Below are 22,317 nucleotides of genomic sequence, written 5' to 3' on the forward strand. Positions count from 1 at the left end.
AAAGTTAATAATTTACTGTACTGACTTGAAAATATTATATGTGCAGTTTATCAGTTCAGTCTATGCATTATTATAACTATTTATAAACCTAAGCTGTGCTTTTGAGTTTAGGTCCTATGTCCCATTTGTTATTTTTGTACAACAAAAGTGCAACAGCCAACAGGTCTCGCTTTAGCTTTTAAAAAGTGGAAAATAATTCGATATAATTGCTGATTTCATAACAATACTAATTATGACTATTTTACTAATTTAAATATATTATATTGTTTCAAAAAAATTTTATCAACGAAAATAAATTTCCCCACGAAATCCTGATAATGTGCATCATTACAGCCGTAGCAACATGCAGATTTATAGCACATTGTTATTACAAGAAATTAAAATATAGATGTTAATTTTAATTTTTTACTAAAAATTTACCCTCGTGATGTTATAATTATTTATAGTATGTACGTTTTTCGATGAAAATATAATCTATGAGTATATTTATAACGTACCTTAATCATCGAAAAGCTTACGGTATAAACCCCGGCACGGTAGTAATGAATTTATTTGCATTTTAATGTTTGCGGTTTATTTAATAGTTAAACCTCAGTAAATTAAATTCAAAAATAATTATTTACGTGTCAAAGCTTATTTAATTACTGTAATATCTATAAAAACTATAAATATTATGCATCTTGTGTGGACATTTTTGATATTTAGAGTTCAGTGAATTAAATTGAAAACAAATTAAGTTTTCATGAAGTACGCGCAAGAAAAAGTGTAATAAAACCTACGTCAGAAGATTCGTGTTGCATAAGCTCATTTTTAAATTTATCTAGTTTTTCAACGGAGAGGAGCAATTTGTTTTTCGTATAAATGAAAAGGAGGATTAAACCGAGTTGAATAAAAAAAAAGATAAATTGCAAAATGGTAGTCACAATTTACAAACGTCTGATTCATTCAACCGCTTTTTTCACCACTATATTTTTTCTCGGATAGTTTAAAGTTAAAGAAAAATGAGTTCGTTTTGTTTTGTGCATAATGCAACTGAATAAAAAATAAACTTGCTAAACCAATCTTATTGTCCTTTTCTCTGTACCATTTATAAAATACTATATAATAGACCCACATTAAAAACACTCACTTTTTTCATAATCGCTCGTACTACGTCATATTATTAAAGCCAAAGCAGATCGTTCAAACTGGTTTTATTACAGAAGCCAATGCTTATTGGTAATGACTCTATTTAATTTACATTTTAATTGTTCAATAAAAATCACAAAGTTGTGACTTATTGAGGTTTATAGTTGATGGGTATTATCATATAATATATGATCGGTATAGATCTTACATTGTCAACAATTTATTACCTACCATTAAAATAACTAATGCTTTTAACAATTTACTAATCGTCCCCGTTGAATCTATGGTAATTGTTATAAATAAATCAAATAATATTTCGTCACCATTATGTAAACGATAGTATCGAAGAGAATGCATTTTAAATTTATTAGTTTTCAGAATATTCTTTAGCAAATAATTTATACCAATGACAGAGGCGAAATGTTTTTTCTCCAATTTTAGAAAGTGTACTATTTATTTTTATGTTATTAGCATTATATAGTCTTGCACTGAATGAATGCGATGATGGTTCCTAACTAGTGTTTCACCAAAATCGTGTTATAATTATAATTGTATTAGACTTAAATACTCTAGACTTAAAACATATCATCAAACTATATCACTAAAGTACCACGGAAATAACATTAATTATGATTAGGTCATCTAAGTAAAATTTTGGGAATTTTTCCAAAAAAACGACAAAGGAACATAATATTATTTTATTTGTTGATAATATCATAATTATAATTTCATTTCGGTAATAAAAAAAAAAAAAAAATGTTTTAGAAATTCGCACAAGAGTGATATTTTTAGCAGTATCTTAGATATAGATTTGAAATTTAGAAAAAATCTTTTTGACGGAAAATACGATAAGACTGTGAAATTATTTGAAAAAATACTAACTGTTTGAAAATAATTATTATTCCAACACTATACACGCTCGCCACGTCGTATACGAAATATAACATATATTAACTGGCGTGTGTAATAATATAACACCGACGAAAAATATAACTAATAACTTTATAGGTACTAATAAAAACAAATGAATTGTCTACGGTCGTTGTTCTTGTTTCCATACACACACGCCACACACGTACACCCATCACAAAAGCGTATCACGTCCGTCTGACTTTTTTTTTTCACAAACGGATTTAGTTACATTGCCGATTTCTATAATGTCTGGGCTAATGATTATTTATTAGTCATGTAAACTGTTCCCCCGGGCGACACATATTTACTGAATCTCGTTAGCAGTTGAACGGTTTAATTTGTAGAATGACAGTTGAATACATTATATGAAACCCATTTAACTACCTTCGTTTCCAATTCACGTAGTTTTATATACATATATATATTATGTACCTAATTCACGGATATCACGTTATCGCGAACACGCTACCGCTACAGATTAATATAATAACCATTAACCATCACCGTTCGAAACATTGTTTTTATTTATTTATATAAATTATATTATACTATACGTCGTCGCTTTGCGCAGCGATCGAAAATATTACAGATTGAACATTTTTTCTTTTCCGTCTTTTTTTTTTTTTTTGCACCGTTAAACGTATACCTATACCAATAAACCAAAAGCCATTTTATTTCGATCAAGAAAAATGTTTCCTGGTTCTAATCATTTTCAAGTAGGTTTTCCAGTACATTTCACTCTGTCGCTCGGTGAAAAACCACTAAAGAAAATCTGTTATTTCGACGAAGTTGCCAAAAAAATAAAATAAAAATCATATTAACTCTTATGCTTTCATGTAGGTAAGTATCGAAATAGTACTACACATCCCATCAATAAATACGAAACAACCATTGATCATCTATCAAAATAACTACATTATTATATGATAACAAAAAATACTTTTAATTCCGATAAAAATTATTATATTGCATTATTTGCATGAACATTCATGGGCCAAAATCATATTATTATGGTACGTTTAAAAATAAAATTGTATACAAGAATAAATATAAATATAAATTCTTATAAACACAATTTATTATTGATAAGCAAGTGCGAATAAACGTAATTTGTTACATTAAAACATGCGTTCACGATGCATTTTCATAAATCGAATAAAAATCGTGTAGTAAGCTCAGAGATTATTATTTTGTTTCAACCCATATTATTTTCAGATCCGTATCGTTAACCTTCGTGTAGCAACGAATTCAACTATTATCGTAGAAAAAAATTAAGCTTTTCAACAGACATATTATTTTGATATAACGAATATAACTACAATAATAATACACGATTCGTACATGTCTCACAAAACTTATTCGTATCGCGGGATGTTGTACATGCCTTCCATTCGTTAAACGAAACAACCTGTGGATTCGATTTACTTCTGTTTTGTATTTTTGTATTTTTTTTTTTTTTTTTTTATTGTTTGAAAACTAATGCTCTTAGTATGCCAACACACTCCGTGATTACATTCATGTAGGTGGTGTAAAAGAAATAACAGAGAAATATGCGTAATTAAACTTTTATAACTTTTGATGTATCATACCTATTACCTATATTATGTGTATAATAAATACTTTTAATTATTTCACTTACCACTGTAGGTAAGATATTCATTTATTGAAAATCGTAATATTTATACATAAAATAAAATAAAAATACATGACAAGAGTTATTGTGTAGTGGATAACGTTTGTCTGTTCTTCTCGTTACATCCCATCATATTATTATATTGCAAAATCGATAATAATAACAAGTACATACTACAAGTATTGTACGAACTATTTAATATACAGATAGCGTTCCGGTTTCCCGGAATTATTGCAGCGAGTATTCAGCCCTTATATTATTTTTATTATTTGTTCATTTTTATGAAATCAGCCAATTTACATCGAAACCAGGACGTTAAATGTTCGTTCATAGTTGGCGAGAAATCGTGCGGATAAGCGAGCGAGGTATATACGATAGATTAACCGCTCCGATAAACAGCATCCGCGCGTCCGTTTGCGGTGTACCCACGCGACCATTTCAGCCTCGTAAGATACACGACGATACACCCCAGTAGATAATACTATATATATATATATATATTATACAGTTGTAAATATTTTTCCAATTCAATAAAACATGCGATGGGTTATTGGCCGATAAAATCAATGTACACCCAAATTTAGCAACGCTCCCTTATTTATATACTCCTCGTAACAGTGTATTAGATTTATTGGTCTTTGAACTGCACATCCTCTAAATTATCCACATACTTCGCACACACATATGTATTTATTTACAGAAAATAGACTTGTGCAGATAAATCGTACTACATTCGTATTTGCGGTGCGAGTGTTTCAATAATACCAAGAGATATCTTGTAATCTCCTAGTTTCATTACAGTGGCGGCTTTAAGGGGATGGCTAAAGAGGCAGTAGCCCTGACCTCTTCATCGGGACTTAGTTAACTATATTTCTAAGTCTAGTGTTATGGTAGTATATTTACAATTATGTATTATAAAATATCGTCATTGAAGTATATAGTTATTTATGAATATTTGAATATTTATTAATCTTCAAGCTATTTTTGGATTGTTTTTTCGTTCAACAGACAACGAATAACGAGCGTGGATGGGAAGTCGATAGTAATATCACTATTAAAAATTTTAAAACTATGTTAAAATATATAACATTATAATTTATGATAAGTTTCGACATTGACTATTATCGTTATCGTGTCTATGAACACTGATATCTACAGTTTTATAATTTTACCTAATTGTACACAATAATAGAATATACTCTATTCCCGTGTACCGTGTGGTTTATCTGAATAAAAAAATATTTTTTACCGGTTATTGATTATTAACGATATTTGCTCTGATAATCAAAATAATAAATAATGCCGATGGAGATCGTGAAAAAAAAACAACTTTATAATACAATTAGCTAAATAGTTGAATCTACATTACCTACCCCCTTGTTGAGTGATAAAACCCATCCCTGTTTCGTAAACCCCGTGGGTACCTATATAAAATATATAAAAAAAACATATCATTTAAGAACTCGGCATTCATTAAACTCACCCTCGGGTCTCTACAGTGTTTCCTTTGTTTCTCGCGTATATGAATCATATTTAATATATTATACAACAAATATACAATTAAAAAATAATAACGAATATGGAGAATTAAGAGAATAGATATTTCTTGCGCAAACAGCGTGACGCATATATTGCTCAAAGAATATAAATTACTTGGGATGAATAAACCCTATTGTTTGGTAAATAATTTTGTATCATTGTTTATCACATCTATTATATTATACATTTATACCGGCAGGCGGCAGGTAGGTTTCGTTATCGATAGAAGTTATTCCCAACATCGTATTATTGTTGTATCGGACGTTTATACAGCGTTGTTTTTTATATATTATATTTAAAATTGTTATGGCAATATTATGTTATTCTAAAAGACTAAAACCAATATCGATGGTGTCATTGTGATTATTTATTTTATTTTTTTCACAAGTCTCGTTGTTACGTGTAGATTTATTAGCAATAACATTATAGTAATACATAACTCTTCTTAGGGCGGTACACGTTGTTTATTAAAATATGTTATATTCATTAATCATTAGGGTGGGTCAGTATTAATATGAGTTATGACTGAACGTTTGAACACACTATCATAAAATTATGAAACGTAACGTCTTTGTGAATATAATTGTCATTAGAAAAAGTATAGAAGATTTATGTGATGACATATTTTTCACTCCGAAATATAGATAAAATATTGTTTCCAGAAGTACGTACAAAAATTGCTTCATTATTACCCAATCATTTTTTATTAAAAAGTAAACAAAATGTGCGACCTAAAAATTGAATATTTAATTTATCAAATCAATAACAATAATGCAAATAACTATTGATTTATGTTCCTATAATGTTATTTGGTATTACGTATATTTAACGCCGTGTACAATAAATATGTAAATAAGTTTTTATTTACTGTGTTTTATCTCTATAACTTAAATCAATACAGCTTGAACTGAATTTATTTGATTATTTTACTTGATTTAATTTTATTAATTTAAAACTAATAACATTTTAATAGAAAATAATAAACCAGACTTATTTTATTTTTATAACATATGCCTATCACAAAAACAGTATTTCAAATTAATCGAAATATGTAGGTACCTACATTTTATAATATACATAAAATTCCATATGATCAAAATACAACAATATATTGTTTTAGATAAATCAATAAAAATGACTTTAAAATAAGTTTTACGACCCATGCAAATGTAATAAATTTATATTCGCAATACCAACGTTAAGTATCTACGCATTTCTTGAGAATAAAAAATTGTACCAGAAACTGATTTTAACGAGGGATTTTATTCCTTACTATATCTACACGATCGTATGTAAATCTATAATATTATGATGTTACAATATTTGGTGTATAAGACAATAAAGACGAAAAACATAAAATACTTCACAAATCTAAACAAAATAGTATATAATATATTTTGAAATTTATTGCAAAAACGTGTTTTATTAACAGTATATAGGTATCTACTATACTATAATAGTGGTCGTATAAAGCTAGAGTTGTATTTTTTGTAATTTTTCAGAAGGTTGCCAACCACCGACGTGTATAGATATCTATTGGCCGAGAGCACAAATGGAACGAACGAAGCGTGGGAAAATAATACGCGGGTTCGAAGTTTTTGCCAAAAAAATACAAAGTAAACGTGAAAATTAATAGTCAAGAATCTTCGAAACAAAACTTGAGAACAATATATTATCTAATTGTTAAATTCAGACCCGTATATACACCAAAAAACCCGTATTTACACGAATAATATACTGGTAGCTATAGGCGTTATATGTCTTGTAGATCACCCCTTACTACTATTGAAATTTAATGTAATTATAATTTCATCTCTTTTAAATAAAAAAAAAAAAAGTATCATTATTTTTATTTCTTTGTTTTAGGAAGTATAAAAGAAAAAACAGCAAAAAACAAAAAAATTGTAAAAATGTTTTAAAAATAAGAAAAAGGTTGGCGAACAGTGTGAGCGTAAGCAAGTTTTTTAGTCAAAAATAATAAAATTGTTAAATTTATATTAAATGTAAAAACTAAGAATAAAAAAAAAAATTCAAGATATTCATTAAATGTGATGAGTGAAAGCAATAAAGATTTGAATTTAGGTATATTTTAATCGTCAACTCCGTCCTATACCATTACTCTTCGTCGAGCATTGATACGCCACTGACCAGGATATGCGCATTTGCATCTAATGATATTTTCATAATATCTACCAACTCATAATATTTGTCATCGATTAAATAATGTAACAAAATCTATAATATTTATTTACCCTTCCATCTACCAAATCTACCAACGGAATATGTATATGATGCTACCAACAGTGGAAATCACCATAAAATTATAACGATATTTATCCATATCATTAGTCTGCAATGGCATATCTATTTATCTATTATACGTCATGTCCCTACGGCTTACGAGATAGTAGTGTATAGTATGTTCTACAACAACGGTTCCCAACCCAGGGTACGCATACTTCCAGGGGTGCGTGAGATGATCTCAAGGGATGAGCGAAAAAAAATGGGTTAAATATTTGAAGTGTAGTTATGTGAAAAAGTTTAAAATTAATAATAAAGAGTAACATTTTGCAAAATATTAAACTTAGGGGTAAGAAAGACAAAAAAAAAAGGTTGAGAACCGCTGTATTATAAACTTACTTATACATTTATAATTTAATAATATAATATTGTAATATAGTTATTCGTTTTAGCGAATTTACGTCACTTAAAGTTATGACGTTGTTTATACTGGTTAAGTACCACGTATTGACTATGGGACAGAGTGAATGGAGCTCTCGTCGACGGTGGCGGGACAACTGTGTTTGGATCATTAACAAACGCAAAAATAAAAAAAAAAATGAAAAAATATAATAATAATAATCCTCAACCAAGTTCGAGTGCGTCGTGTGTCGCGTTAAAAATAGACTTAGCCAGTGCGTTGTTCCATTGGCCACGGACAACGCACTTTGTAATAACTATCGCAAACAAATAAACAATATTATATTATATTGTACAATGTACATACTATTTTGTTATTTTATATTAAAATATCGTATTATTATATGTACACGTTACATGTATACTTCAAATTTTCATGTCCGTAGGTTTTTTTTTCCAACTACTTTCCATCACGCGGACAAAATATTATGCTCGTTAACTTTGATGATCAAAGTGCCAACCGTTCCAATTAGACGCACGCCAAACACCGCGAAAGTCATAAATTACAACGGTTTTCAACGTTGTCGTTGAAATATTTAATTATATTATTATTATTATTATTATTATTATTACTATTATTATTATTATCCCTCGTAATTTGGTCATTGGGACGAGCGGGTTGGACGTTCAAAGCAGTCTTGTGTTTTTGACAATTATTATTGTACAATAATGACGTCGTTTACGTTCCTCCTTACGTATCTACGTATCTTTAGTCTTTATCGTGAAATCAGCCGATTTGGATTTAACGAGTTACGAGACGAGTTGTTGTGCTGGTACAACGAACCGGTAGCGAACGAAATTTAATTCTTAACGGATACCATAAAGAATAAACTATAATTATTTCGTGAAAAGATCGTTTACGTAAATATTCATTGTCTTAGAACAACTGGTTTTAAAAAGAAATCTCTCAAAAATATACGCCTTGTCTAAAGGTGTATTGTATTGTGTACAGGTCGCCAGTAAAATGTTTCAAACGTAATAGGGCAAGCTTACAAGTTTCAACTATAAACGATAAAAATGAAAAAAATAATATATATATATCGAGAAATAATTGGTTTCGTAGAAAACGACAAAAAGTATAACCGTATATTATAGAAGAAACATATTTTATGACGTTACGTAGTGTAAGTTCATGTTTTAAAATCATAAACATGCAAATACAAAAAATAAATGTTCCGTTCAGGTAATTTTGAACAAAATAGGCGATTAAAAAAACACGAAAACACACAAATATGAATTATGGTACAAAATAATATACTTATTAAAATTATAAACATAGGTTTAGTTAAAAAGACGCACATAAACACACGATTAAATAATCTACCTTTGGATACCATATAATTTTAGTAATAATGAACAATTTAAATTATAAAAAGTTATGCAATAACATAATGAAATAATATAATATCATCAAACTTGTTTAGATATTGTCAAATGTGACAAAATAAAACACGTTTTTCATTTATTATTTTAAGTCAAAAATAAAACTTGTCAGAGTAAAGAATAAAAATACCATCATCATTATTTTGTAATATGTCCAATAATATAGAGTATAGACTTATAGTTGAGCAAAATTATTATAAAAAGTATTCGACTATACACAGCTTTCATAAAAAAAAAAATGTTTAAATTTTAAAGTAAATTATTACAACTATTGTCAACGTGTAAAAACTTGTAGCCAGTTGTTAGTAGTTTTTTCACAAAGCTCACGATTAGTACACGTCAGAAAATTGTAATCGTTTATCTTAAACACCGCGTAAAACTCCAATAGGTTATTGCAATACAATATTTAGAATTTATCGAGCAGATAATATGGTACACGATTAAATGAGCCACGTCGTATCAGATATCGAATTTTAGTAACCGATACTTCGATGCAGTCTATGTATTTAATATATATAATATATACATATATATTGTTTTGTTTATGTTATATTCTATTAAAAGTTTACTCGCAAAAACAATTTACTGCACTTTAATCGTCCTACAGAACCGAATTGTTTTGCAGTTAAACGAAACGAGAAACTAGGACAGACGACTGTAATAGACATAATAGTCATTATACACACAAAAATGTGATACATCGATAGTTAAACATTTTACAGTGTTCATTAGTGCGGACATATTATTTAGTCAATAAAGTGAATTTTTCAATAAAAAGGATTCATGTTTGCGTTTTAGATACGTTCTACGATCAAGATAATGATAAAACTATTATTGTTTTGGCCGTTAAGAATAATACGAAAGCTTAAAATATATACGCCAATTACAAGAGCGTACGAACTTATATTACGTGTGTCTTAAACTCAATAAACAGTTTTAATTTGAGGAATAAAATGTTTTTTCATATAATATTATTCATATGGATAAATTTTGGCATAATGTTCATTTACTTTCCAAGGTTTTTCCTAAAACTTTGAATCGTACTTTCCAGAAATTATGGACATTTCAAAAAATATTAAAACTGACTGTTACGAAAACTTAAAATTATAACTCGCATTGATATTTCATTGCACACTGTAAACTAATCGCTATATCAAAAACTTTCCAGACACTTCAATTTTTCACCATAAATTAAAAATAAAAATTATTTAATCATGCCCAAAAAATATGAATACTTAAAATGCGAACAATAATATTTAGAAAACATGTTATTTTTAATTAACTATGGAACTTTTTTGTATATCATGTGGGCATCGTCGAACAAAGATTTTAGATTTATTATTTTAAGGTATAAATAGCTTTTATTTAACGGGCAAAAAATGAGCAAAAAAATTATTTACAAAAATATTGTTCCAGTATAAATTTATAAAATATTGTATCGAGTATTGGGTAAAACCAAATTAATTTCCCCTCAATAACAGACGACTAAAGTTTAATTTCAAACTCACCAACAGATGTAAACGAGTTAATTTGTGTGAATATAATCCTACAACATAATAATATAGAAAATACCTCTCTGAATTAATTCACGAATATCGGTCATAAAACGTGTTTATAGGCAATATTTCTTTGATATGAACACACGGAGGATTCGTGTCAATTGCAGTAATTGCTTTATAAGCCAGTATATTCATACATAAATACCATAAATTGAGCATTTAACACAATTAATATACCTAGTATTCAAAACAAGGAAAAACTTAATTTACAGATAAAATCCGCTAACTTATGATAAATATTATCAATTTTAAATTATATAATTCGTATTATTTTTTCAGAAATTATGAAGGTGATAAAAAATTGCATAGGTACATTTAAAAAATTAGTTAGTAAAATATGAAAACCTATTAAGAAAAACATTATCAAATTAGAATAATTGTTGAAGGCAGCCATGAATTAAAAAAAAAAATCTTGTAAACTTTATTTGATTCAATATATTATTTATAATATTATACTAGACCTATAATACTCTAGTGCTAATAAATTAATTTAAAATATTTTTATGATTAAATATTAAGTGTACCAAACAAATAAATTTTACTAAAAGAATCATCTGAAATAATAATTCATTACACATAATTATTCACCTATGAAAAAAATATTGCATCGCTTATAAAATTCCCTTATTGAAATTTTACATAAATACCTCCCCCCTCGCCATCAATAAATATCTCATCTAATGAAAATAGTAATTTCTAAAAAATAAATTCCTCTTCACTAAACTAATACAATAATATGAATATTTTAAAAATAATAATACTTTTATACTGACTAACATAGGAAATCATCGGTAGATTAAAGGCAGCGGCCATTCTAGCTTCATGCAGACAAGTCTCTTGTGGTCCGATGAAAGCCGAAATATTTTTCTTCCACAATTCCGCAGTCTCGAGTATACTAGTCGATTCTTCTCCATACGTTTCGGCAACCAGAAAACTCAACGAATGACCTGTTACACACACATAATAAAAAATAAAATAAAATAAAATGATGATAAAATTGTACAAAAATATGAAACGAACCGAATGATTAGGTGGGGACCCTCTTTATAATCAAAATGTCACCACGAGAAATCTGTATTATTTTTTAATGTGTAAAAGAAATAATATACCCACTATAGATATATACGTGGCTCGGTCATTTATTATGCGCAAGTTTTTGTATTTTTTTTTCAATAAAAAATCCGTTCAAATCACGCAATATTTATGTTTTTAAATAGGTACATATAGATATTATTATATATTCATAAAACTACCTTTATGTACGATGCACTGGAATAAAATGAAAAATCGAGCACGGTTGTTGTAATTTATATGCAATTTATACCGGATTTAATAGATTTAAATGATATAATAGCATAAATAAATCAACAAAATTTAAACTTTTCTATTTCAATTTCATCGTAGTTACAAACTAAACAGATAAACAATGTTAATTATTTTAATTATGATACAAAAGAACTCACATATCATAAATGCATATCAAATGTGAAAATGACATTGTAATAAGTGTATTATTTCAGTAATCACATTATATTTTTAATTTAAAATCATAGAGTGATAAAATTAATTACTATATTTTAAAACAACAGTACGATATTTTGTAATAAATTAATAACACTAAACTTTAATGTTTTTCATACAAAATACGAAATCATTTATGAATATATCAATACATATTAAAATGTTGTTGCAATTTCAACTTGCTGGTCCGATTTTATGAAGCGGAACATAGCTTTATTCCAAAACAAGTTTACCAAAAAACTTTATTTATCTTCAACCGAAAAAGTTTTACAAAGGTTTTTAGATAGATAAAACAAGAGAAACTTACAATATAGAAGTATTAATTTTATATTCTTGTAGTATACTGATTTAACGGACATAGTTATAAATATTATTCATAATATACTTTCCTTCGCAATAATATAAGTCAAAAATATTCTATAGTAAATTATTTATTTTCTAACAAATCAATTTAGCATTCGAAAACGAAAAAGTACATAATATAAAATTATTATATTATTTGTTTTATTATTTTCATACGACGGATTATGTATTAATTATATCATCTTGATTGTTTAAATAATATTTTAAATTACAAAAATATGAAACAATTTAAATTCTACACTATACAACTCTAATCAATCAAAATATTAGTATGCTCTTCTGAAAATTAATGTAATTTAGATACCGGAATTAATTAAAATTTCTTAATTTGTATTCATATCCAAGACAAATTGAAGGTACCTAAATAATGTTATATTTAATAAAATTCAAATCTAATTAAGGATTATTGTACGTTGTATATTGATTCATTTAATCAATTTCCAAATTAAAAGTAGATATTTGTTTAAAATTATTATTATATTTTACATTATGTAAGTTTTTGAATTCGTAGATACTATATACCTAACGCGTATTATACTAGCACAGTTGTTTTGGATTTTATAACTCATTTATTTTCAATCAAACGAATGGTATTTAAAAACAGTAGAAGTATTTTCATTTTAAACGAAAAAAAAAAATTAAATTAAAAGATAAAAACGCAATGCTAATTTTCCTCAGATTCGTTCCGGATGTGCGTCACTCGTTAAAAAAAAAATAATGTAACACTGACTGACAGACATAGTATACTAGTTTTGTTGAAAACACAATGTGACATTTAAAATTAACTGTATATCTGTAATCTATAACTATTCTTACACTCAATTTATATAAACGACAAAGTCTTTGTATAAAGCGTTATTCAGGAATAAAAAAAAAAAAAATGTCATTAAAAAAAAAAAAAGCATATTATACAATTTCCATGAATTATTTATAGGTACACTAACGAGTCTCAATAGAAACGGTGTTCGATGATTGATATTCGCGAACAACTTGTGGGGTACCCATGTTACAAGAAACCATTGGTAGAAAATTAAGAATTGGCAAGCGAAACCTAACCTAGCAAAATGGATTTTTATTCGTGCAATTACATCAAATTTCTGAATAATCTTCAAGTATACTGTATAATAATTATCTATGGGGAGGTTAAACTACAAATGCTGTTTTTTTCGATCGTTGCTCATTACTTATTAAATACTATTTTATTATACATTATATATATATATATATTATATACATACCTTTCTCCTTAAACAATCCCGCGTTTATCTCTTCGACGGCCAACGATATTGCACCGCTAATTGTGCGACCGGGTTTAGAGTAACCGATGTCGCCTGGCCGTCTCCTCGAGCCCGTCAAGTAGCCGAGAACGAATTCATCCGTCCGTCCGTTCGCGGCCAACTGCAACAACGCCAATACGGTCGGCCAAAACATGACCCGTTGACTACGTATTCAGCCGCCGACAAACCTGCAATTTGGCAAATATTCGTCCATTGTCATTAGTAACACATTTTAGCAGGTGCCTTACATCATATAATGCTATTATTTCAAGAATATTAAGTTAATCGACCAATAAAAATAAAAACGGTTTCGACCTATTTTGTTGTAAAAACAATTTGAACGGTTTCGAAATTTATGAGTATTTTTAACTTGAACAAAGATGAACAACGATAATCACAATTATAGCAATCTTTCAACTTTTAATATTCTTAAGTACCCGTTTTATATCATGATTTATAGTGTTTTAAATCAAATTTCAAGCGAAATTAGTATATATGTTATATAGGTAGATGATACGGACTCACATAAAATATAGTTAAGGACCAAGACAATTATGTTTAATATCCGCAACGAGTTTCATGCTGCTGAAATATTTTCACATGCCAAGTTAAAGAAATTATTATTGAACAAAATTAAAGAAGAACTGTAAGCCTTTAGAATTAAACACGTAGTGTCAGACATTCGTGGGGACGCGTTAAAACATAAAAGACTTGTACCTATAGTGTTTATAATATATTATAATCTATAATATTACAATATTGGTTGCGGATAAAAAATAAAAATTCCCACGCAACCGTTGATTTTAAAATAAGTATAGTTTCTTCGGTGCCCATACTTTTTGTATCATACAAAGAATGTGGTGTTCATCTTTTAAATATTTCCTTTTAAGGAATATCACAATATGTCTCCCCACTAATATAACACGGAGGAGATCGAAACTAGTTTCAAGCTCCATTAGAAAACCGTCGTTTCTATTTAATTTATTGAACAGATTGTTTTTGTCAATGCGAGTGGTTAACATAATAAGCATCCCGAATCATCTGAGACGTAGGATATTATCCTATGGAATTAATTAGTAAATTTTAAATTTATTAAAATGAAGATTGAGTTTAGATAAAATTAATATAAATTTATTAAAGTATTCTGCTGTTTAGTGTTCTTAATATATTTATTTTATAGGTAAACTTATATTTAAATTGCTTTAATAGCTATATAATACTGGTATACATCATACTATATTATAATGTTGCTTGTTAAACAACAAGTTTATCAGAAACAAACCATTACTTTTGAAATTATAATATTATATTAATTGGTTATAGTGGTAGGTAATTACATCCGTGTTCTCTTTTGTCGATTAAGCGAACAAAGTGAATACTTAATTTAGGTATAATCAAACACCCATATAATACTTACAACAATTAGTATTAATAAATGATTAAAATGAAACGCTTAATGATTAATGAATATATTAATTTTAAATACTTTATAATCAATAAATTTTCTGTTAAAACAATGTATCATGCTTTACAATAGCTCATTACTTTCACTTACTAATTGAATATAGCTCGTGGAGGTGTTTGCATACCAAATAATGTGTTCAAAGTACATAAAAAAAAACAAACTAAAGTCTATTTGAGTTTTTTCTTTCAAATTAATTAAAAATTGTACAGTATTATAAAATATATAATTATTAATAACAGTATGAAATATACTTGAAATTGCAATCAGTATAAAATTATTATTAGATTATAAACTTAATATTTGAACACTGTTTTAATATTATTCTGTAAGAATTAAAAGTTTAATATCACAGTGTTATTGTTACCTATTAGTTTAATAATTACCCAATCAAACTTACCAAAGTTAATGCTATAAAATTTGTAAAAGAAGAAAAATATCATAAATCTTTGCTCAAATATACACTATCAATTAATTTTCAACTAAGTTTGGGTTTTGTTTGTATAATGATCACTTTATATTATAATTTTATTAAAGCTGCAGTTAATATTTTGAATTAAGCAATTATTTTTTATGAAAACTATTATTTAAATTTGTTAATGGACCAATTTTTTTTAATGATCTAATGGATATTAAGATAATATAGTTTAATCTGCATATAATCAAATTATTCAAATGAATCAGTTAATATAACTTTAATTATTGACAATTTAATATGTTAATTCTATAAAATTGCCCATTTAAATCAAATAATTTAAGTAATGCTTTATACATTTAGAAGTCTATGAAACTTGCTGCTATCTATTGTATTATACGTTTAATTCGTTTAAATTTAACAATAAAGGAAGTATATAGTAACGTGATCAAGTTCTTAATCTTATAATAAGATTCAAATTAAAAATTATCTATAACGTTTTACGTTTTAGTATGTTTAAAAATTCCAAAATATTTCTTAACTATTGCAATTTATTTATTGTCATTTATTATCATGTTTTTTTGTTTAAAAGAAAACAAAAATATTAAAAACACGGTCTTCTCAGACTATTTGCAGGTCTCATCAGTGGCAGTGGTGCATGTTACCTATAGTCTTTAGAGCCATCACGGACAACACCCTGGGTTAAGCTACTAAAACTATTATCACAGTCGGAAAACTCCTCGCACGGAAAAACAGTCACACGCGTAGTTAATAGTTATACACATATATATAACATGAGCAAAAGTATCTACCTACGTGTACTTAATTTCCAACAAATCCAAGTCGTTAATCAGCTCGGTCACTTTTGTACCTCTACCGCCCATCTATGTCCTGCGTCCGAAAAAAAAACATATAATTTCTTAAAAATCGTGAGCAAGCCCGAACTACCGTTAACTGGCTATATACCTATACGGCCGTCTTTATATTAGGTGTGTATACATCGTATTATGTACCCTCAAACCGCAGGGGAAAAAACGTTCACGTGCCGGCGCGCCGAAGGATTAGTAAGCCGCGAAATGTCCGTGACATGAAACGAGGAGTGGTGAAAAGATTGGGTAAAGGAGGTTAAACACACGAATCCCAACTACCACGTCTCCTAGCACTGTGCGTCTTATATATAATATGTATACGCAGAATCATGATACAGTGTGCATGCGTCGGTGGGGGTAGTTTCTAGAACAGGAGTTATAGAGGAATTTAATATCTATTCTGCGGCAGATCCGATTTATTATTGGCTTCACTTGTACGTATGCACACGGTGTACACCAGTGGCGTGTAAACGCGCGTATGTCAAAAATTCGGATAAAAAAAAAAAAAAAGAAAAAATATATAACACACGCGGTATATGCCAGCATTCGTGTGTGCAGTCGATACAAACGTGATTTTTTTCCAAAGGTAATCTCCAGAATGTCAAACGGGGTATTTTTCCGATTTAGTGTCTCGGATGATTTTTTTCCCCCGTATATAGGCAGTATTATAACAGTATAAGAGGGTTATCGTTTTATTTAACATAAATGCCAATCGATAAGATTTACCACGATAACATTTGACGTGTATTAAGCAATGACAGAATTGAATATGTAAAACGATATTAACTGTGCGACATATTTTTGATAAAAATATTTAAATATTAAATGATTACCTTCATATTTTTTATCCGTAAATCTATAAAAAACCAAACTACAATTACCTAAATAAAATCATTTGAATTACAATCATACATACCAAACTGATGCTTCATTAGGTACATATGCATAAAACTGTTTAAACAGTCGAAAAACTTTTAAAAAAAGTTTGTATTAACTTACAAAGAAATTATGACAAACCAATTTAATAATCACTAGTATTATAGATTTTGCATTATCTAATTTAAAAACATATACAAATCTGGAGTGAGAATTTAACTCTCCTAAGTATAAAATCAACCTTCCCTTTTCCAAAATAACTGTATTTATTATAAATAAGGACACTAATATGTAGTTATATTATATTTTCAATATTGTTCATAAAATATATTACATATAACTAAGTAAGTAACATACATAGGTATATAGGTACCTTAATCTAAATATTTAAGTAAAAATAATACCTGTTTATGCATTAAAATATATCCAAGCCAGTTCATTCAAATTTGTTTAATACACAAAGCATATTTTATTCATGTAAATAATAAAGCTATTATGCAAAAGTAAAGCTCAAGCTTTTCAGCCTCTACAAATAAGTTTATCAAGTTCCGCTTATGTTAAAGACATATTTTTAAATCGAATAAAACAAATTGCTTTTCGAGAATTGCTTTAGTAATCTCAAATGATGATTATAATTGGTCACATAAAATATAACTGTATAATATCTATTATTATAATAAATTGCATTTAGGTATATAATAAAATAATAAAAAAAAAAAAAATACTTTTTCTGTACAATATCAAAATTGTATATTATTTTGCATTTTATAGTAAAAATACAATTATTGAAAATTAGTTTACATAACATTAGACTATAAAATAATCAATCAATGTCTAAAGAGTAAATAAAAAACCACGCTCATTAATTTTACATCGTACCCTATTTAATACAATTTGTAGTAAGCTCACAACACAAAACTAATCTATATAAATAATAATAAAAAAAATAAAATAAAATAATCATTATTATTATTTCGTAATAAAAAATAACTATTGATCGATAGTGAAATATTTACGCATAAAAAAATAAAATACGACGCGTATACTATTTTTCTTTTAACAACACAAAAATAATAGTTCCTGTATGTTAAACAATACTAATCAAACACGATGCTCATTAGTGTTCACGTGAAGTACGAAAAATTAAAAAAACTTCGTAAAGTAAATTATGTATTTAAGTTAAACCGACCGTGTAGAAAAGCTATTAATAATAACAGTGGAGAATAATTTAAAAGCGTCAACGGTGTACACTTCGCTGCAAAAAGTTGCATAGCGAGGTAAAGCTAATGATTGTACCTGTGTATTAGCCAAAACAATATTATGTCTCGTGTACGGAAATAACATAATTATAATAATTATATTAAAACAGAAAACGGACGCTTCGAGAACCTGTCACTTCGTCAAAAGTTTACAACTTCAATTATTTCGTCGTTATAAGAATTACGTGATAAAACGGTCGATAACCTTTATAATTGTAAATAATACGCACAGTGCAAAATCTATTCTATATCACTGAATACCTATAATACGACTATCATTATTACGTATAATATTAATAAGAAAAATCTTACGGAATACATAATTATACCGTTACAGTTATTAACGTTTATCAGCTAATAACACGCCAAGTTTACAGTATAATTATTGATTTATTTCTGAAAAATATCTGTTTTATGCCAAAAAACCGTCTTCCTCTTGCATGGTCCACAGAAATATTCTGTAAACTTATCTGACACTTGTTTTACCAACAAAAAAAAAAAAAACATTTATACAAACACGATTGTACATCTATTTAAAAACTCGTATGGCACGTGTTTGGAAACAATGTGCTCCGCGTTTGATATTAAAGAATGACACCGATAAGTGATGGGGCGGCATGCAATAAATTTGATAAGAGGGGGCCAAAAGTTTGATGATATTTTGATTTACCACATAAATGTGGTGGTTAAACAGCTTAAATAATTAGCATGCGTATATCCGCGAATAATCAGTCACAAGCTTCACGTCAACACACAACCTTATTTCACTGAAATCTCGACGAACTTTGCTAATTTATACAATGTGATCCATCAAACAATCTCAACTTTTTTTTATCATTCCATAATGAAGTTCTGATTAAAAGTCTGATTTTTTAAAATTTTAAATAAAACAAGTTAGAAAGATTTATACAAGCTATGGTGGTCTGAACGTTTTTGAACATAATTAATAGTAAAAAGGGAGAATTATCATTAGAAAAACAGAAGTTTTTATATTCTATCTGGACACCAGCTCTAAGGTTCTAAAGTAATAGAAATAATCCCAAAAATTCGAAAATATAGTCATTAAGTGATTTATTTAAAAATTACAAAAATCAGAATTTAGAATTTAGAATTTAAATGGGGATAAGTATATTTGGTTAATCACCCTGTACAGACTTTATACATTGTTATCAAAACGACGAAAAGTATAATAAACTGACAATAAATTCATATTACATTATTATGTCATATTATAAAAACGTACGCGTGTGAGATACTTTGAAAAGACATTTTTTTTTATTATCTATACGTTTTTTATCTCTCTTTCTCTTTCTATCTCGATCTCTGTATTTCTATATAGTTATGAAATAACGCACTCTAAACGGCTGTTGCTTTTTTTTTTCGTTTTAAAAAACTTATATAGTACCGTGATAACGGCGGTGCTGGCGTCGTCCTTATCGCGCGTCCGCGAACAACATTGGCGATTGACCTAAAAAAACTGACACACCGAAACCCGTATTGGAGATGTTGTGCAGGTGAATAATAAAATATACATAATATATATTGTACTATTATATATTTATATTATATATATATATATATATCGGTATATATATATATATTATACGCGTGTTATCGACATTACGATATATGCGTTGACCTAGAATACGTTTTATCTATAACTATATACGCGGGAAAAGCGTCATTCATTTTTCTAATTATTTTCGCGATAAACATAGTATTATACGCTATTAAAACAACATATTAACACGTTCAATAGGGGGCGCCCGCATGGCGAAAAAAAAAAATAATAAGTATGTATGTTGAATGTTGATATCCTCACGCAATTACGTAGTCGCTCAGCTAAATAATATTATCATCTCCGCAGGCCAATCAGAGTATAATATGTAATATTAATAATAGGTAGTATTATAGTGTATAATATGTAAATAGGGTAATTCTTTGATCACTATATAATATTATAGTATAGTCGTTGTCACGGCAAGTCTCTCTTTTTAATATATTATTTTAAAATTGCCTATAACGACAAAAAAAATTTTAAATATATATATCGAAAACGTAAATTTACCGAGAAACTGACTGCATTGCGATATAAAATAATTACATGATGAAATGATGGATGTATGTATGTGGCATGATGAAATGTACGCGAAATCATAAAATATACATTATATTTTCACAGCGACATCGTCGAATATATTCGCGTACACGGACAATATTTTAACAATATATAATATAATATCGAATGACGGCGGTCGTTGCCTAATCACACAAACCGTACAATGCAAGCATACTATTATAAAAACATGTATTTTATAAGTGGTGCGATATCTGCACCAACGCGATTGGAAAATTAAAACGCGCGAATACGACCGATGTGTGGCGGCAACATATTAGATTATTATTGTTATACGTATATAGTAAACCCACGCGCTTTTTTTTTTTTTTTTTTTACCAACATAATATAATAATAAACATAATAATATATATAAATATAAACAATAATACGCACCGGCGAGAGAATAAATGCGCGCGCGAAAAAAAAAATATCACTGAAAATCCGGTGAACTTTCACATCGACGACGACGATTGCTGGTGCAGTGAGACTCGTATATTATATAGAGACGCTGCTGCTGCTGCTGCACATACACGCACGTCTGTGTTATCGTTTATTGCGCAATTATTGCAAAAAGAGTGGGTTTCCACAGAAACCATCCTGCCGCGTATAATACTAAGTAATAATAATATATATGTAACAAAATATAAAAACAATGACGAAACAGCTCGGCCTGCAATTACATCGATATATTGTCATATATACCATAATAATAATATAATACTGCATATATTATATTAAGTTTTGAAAGTCAGCGCGAGTTTCGGATAAGTTTCGATACAACGGCAATAAACGCGCCCGTCGGTTTTCGCGGATTATTCATCGACAAAATTATTATAAACCATTATTGTTTTTTTTTTTTAGTTTTGTTTAGCCGTTTCGAAATCGGTATTTATAATACAATACACACAATGTACTCGAACGTGTAGCCAGAACGACGGCGATATTTACCTACCTATATTACACAGTATAGTACGTCGGTTATAGAAAGCCTCGGCACAATGAAGAAAATGCACGTAACAATATATAATCGTAAAAGAAGTTTTTTCTTTTACACCAATACGATATTTACCTGTTTACGCTTTAACATACGAGTGGTTGTAAGAACGCACTTCTGTTCGGTAAGAAATCTCGTGTAAAGATATCGTGCAGATGATAAATGTATTTGTTTCGTGGAATTTAATAGTTTATTTTTTTTATGCTGTATGAAATAAATATAAAATATTTTTACTGTATAAATTGTTTGATGTTTTTTTACGCATTCACAACTATTTCTTGTCACCAGACTTTTGGGTAGTATACGAT

The 22,317-nt window shown here is 28.1% G+C and overlaps 1 protein-coding gene and 1 long non-coding RNA gene across 6 annotated transcripts in view; one reads left to right on the forward strand and one right to left on the reverse strand.

Moving 5' to 3' along the window:
• LOC114125276 (guanylate cyclase 32E) overlaps positions 1 to 22,317 on the reverse strand; it is a 75,425-nt gene that overhangs the window by 47,027 nt on the left and 6,081 nt on the right. Inside the window, exons 1-3 of one of the 4 annotated variants that reach the window (XM_027988861.2) lie at positions 21,409 to 21,519; positions 13,977 to 14,203; positions 11,632 to 11,801 (exon numbers count right to left, since the gene is read on the reverse strand). In XM_027988861.2, coding sequence (XP_027844662.2) covers positions 11,632 to 11,801; positions 13,977 to 14,169 — 363 coding nt within the window. In that variant the 5' untranslated portion in view covers positions 14,170 to 14,203; positions 21,409 to 21,519. Of the gene's footprint in view, positions 1 to 11,627; positions 11,802 to 13,976; positions 14,204 to 14,540; positions 14,560 to 21,408; positions 21,520 to 22,317 lie in introns of those variants that run through there. The other 3 variants (XM_050199520.1, XM_027988860.2, XM_027988863.2) reach the window with 3 other exon arrangements.
• Positions 5,695 to 7,999, forward strand: LOC126549652 (uncharacterized). 2 transcript variants are annotated; one of them, XR_007603764.1, is made up of 4 exons: positions 5,695 to 5,876; positions 6,715 to 7,009; positions 7,079 to 7,163; positions 7,906 to 7,999. It is a non-coding gene; the product is annotated as an uncharacterized LOC126549652 (long non-coding RNA). The 2 variants fall into 2 exon arrangements; XR_007603763.1 differs by lacking the exon at positions 7,906 to 7,999 and having other exon boundaries at positions 7,079 to 7,358.

This window comes from Aphis gossypii, chromosome 2 (genome assembly GCF_020184175.1).
Source record: "Aphis gossypii isolate Hap1 chromosome 2, ASM2018417v2, whole genome shotgun sequence".
Classification (NCBI taxonomy): Eukaryota; Metazoa; Arthropoda; class Insecta; order Hemiptera; family Aphididae; genus Aphis; species Aphis gossypii.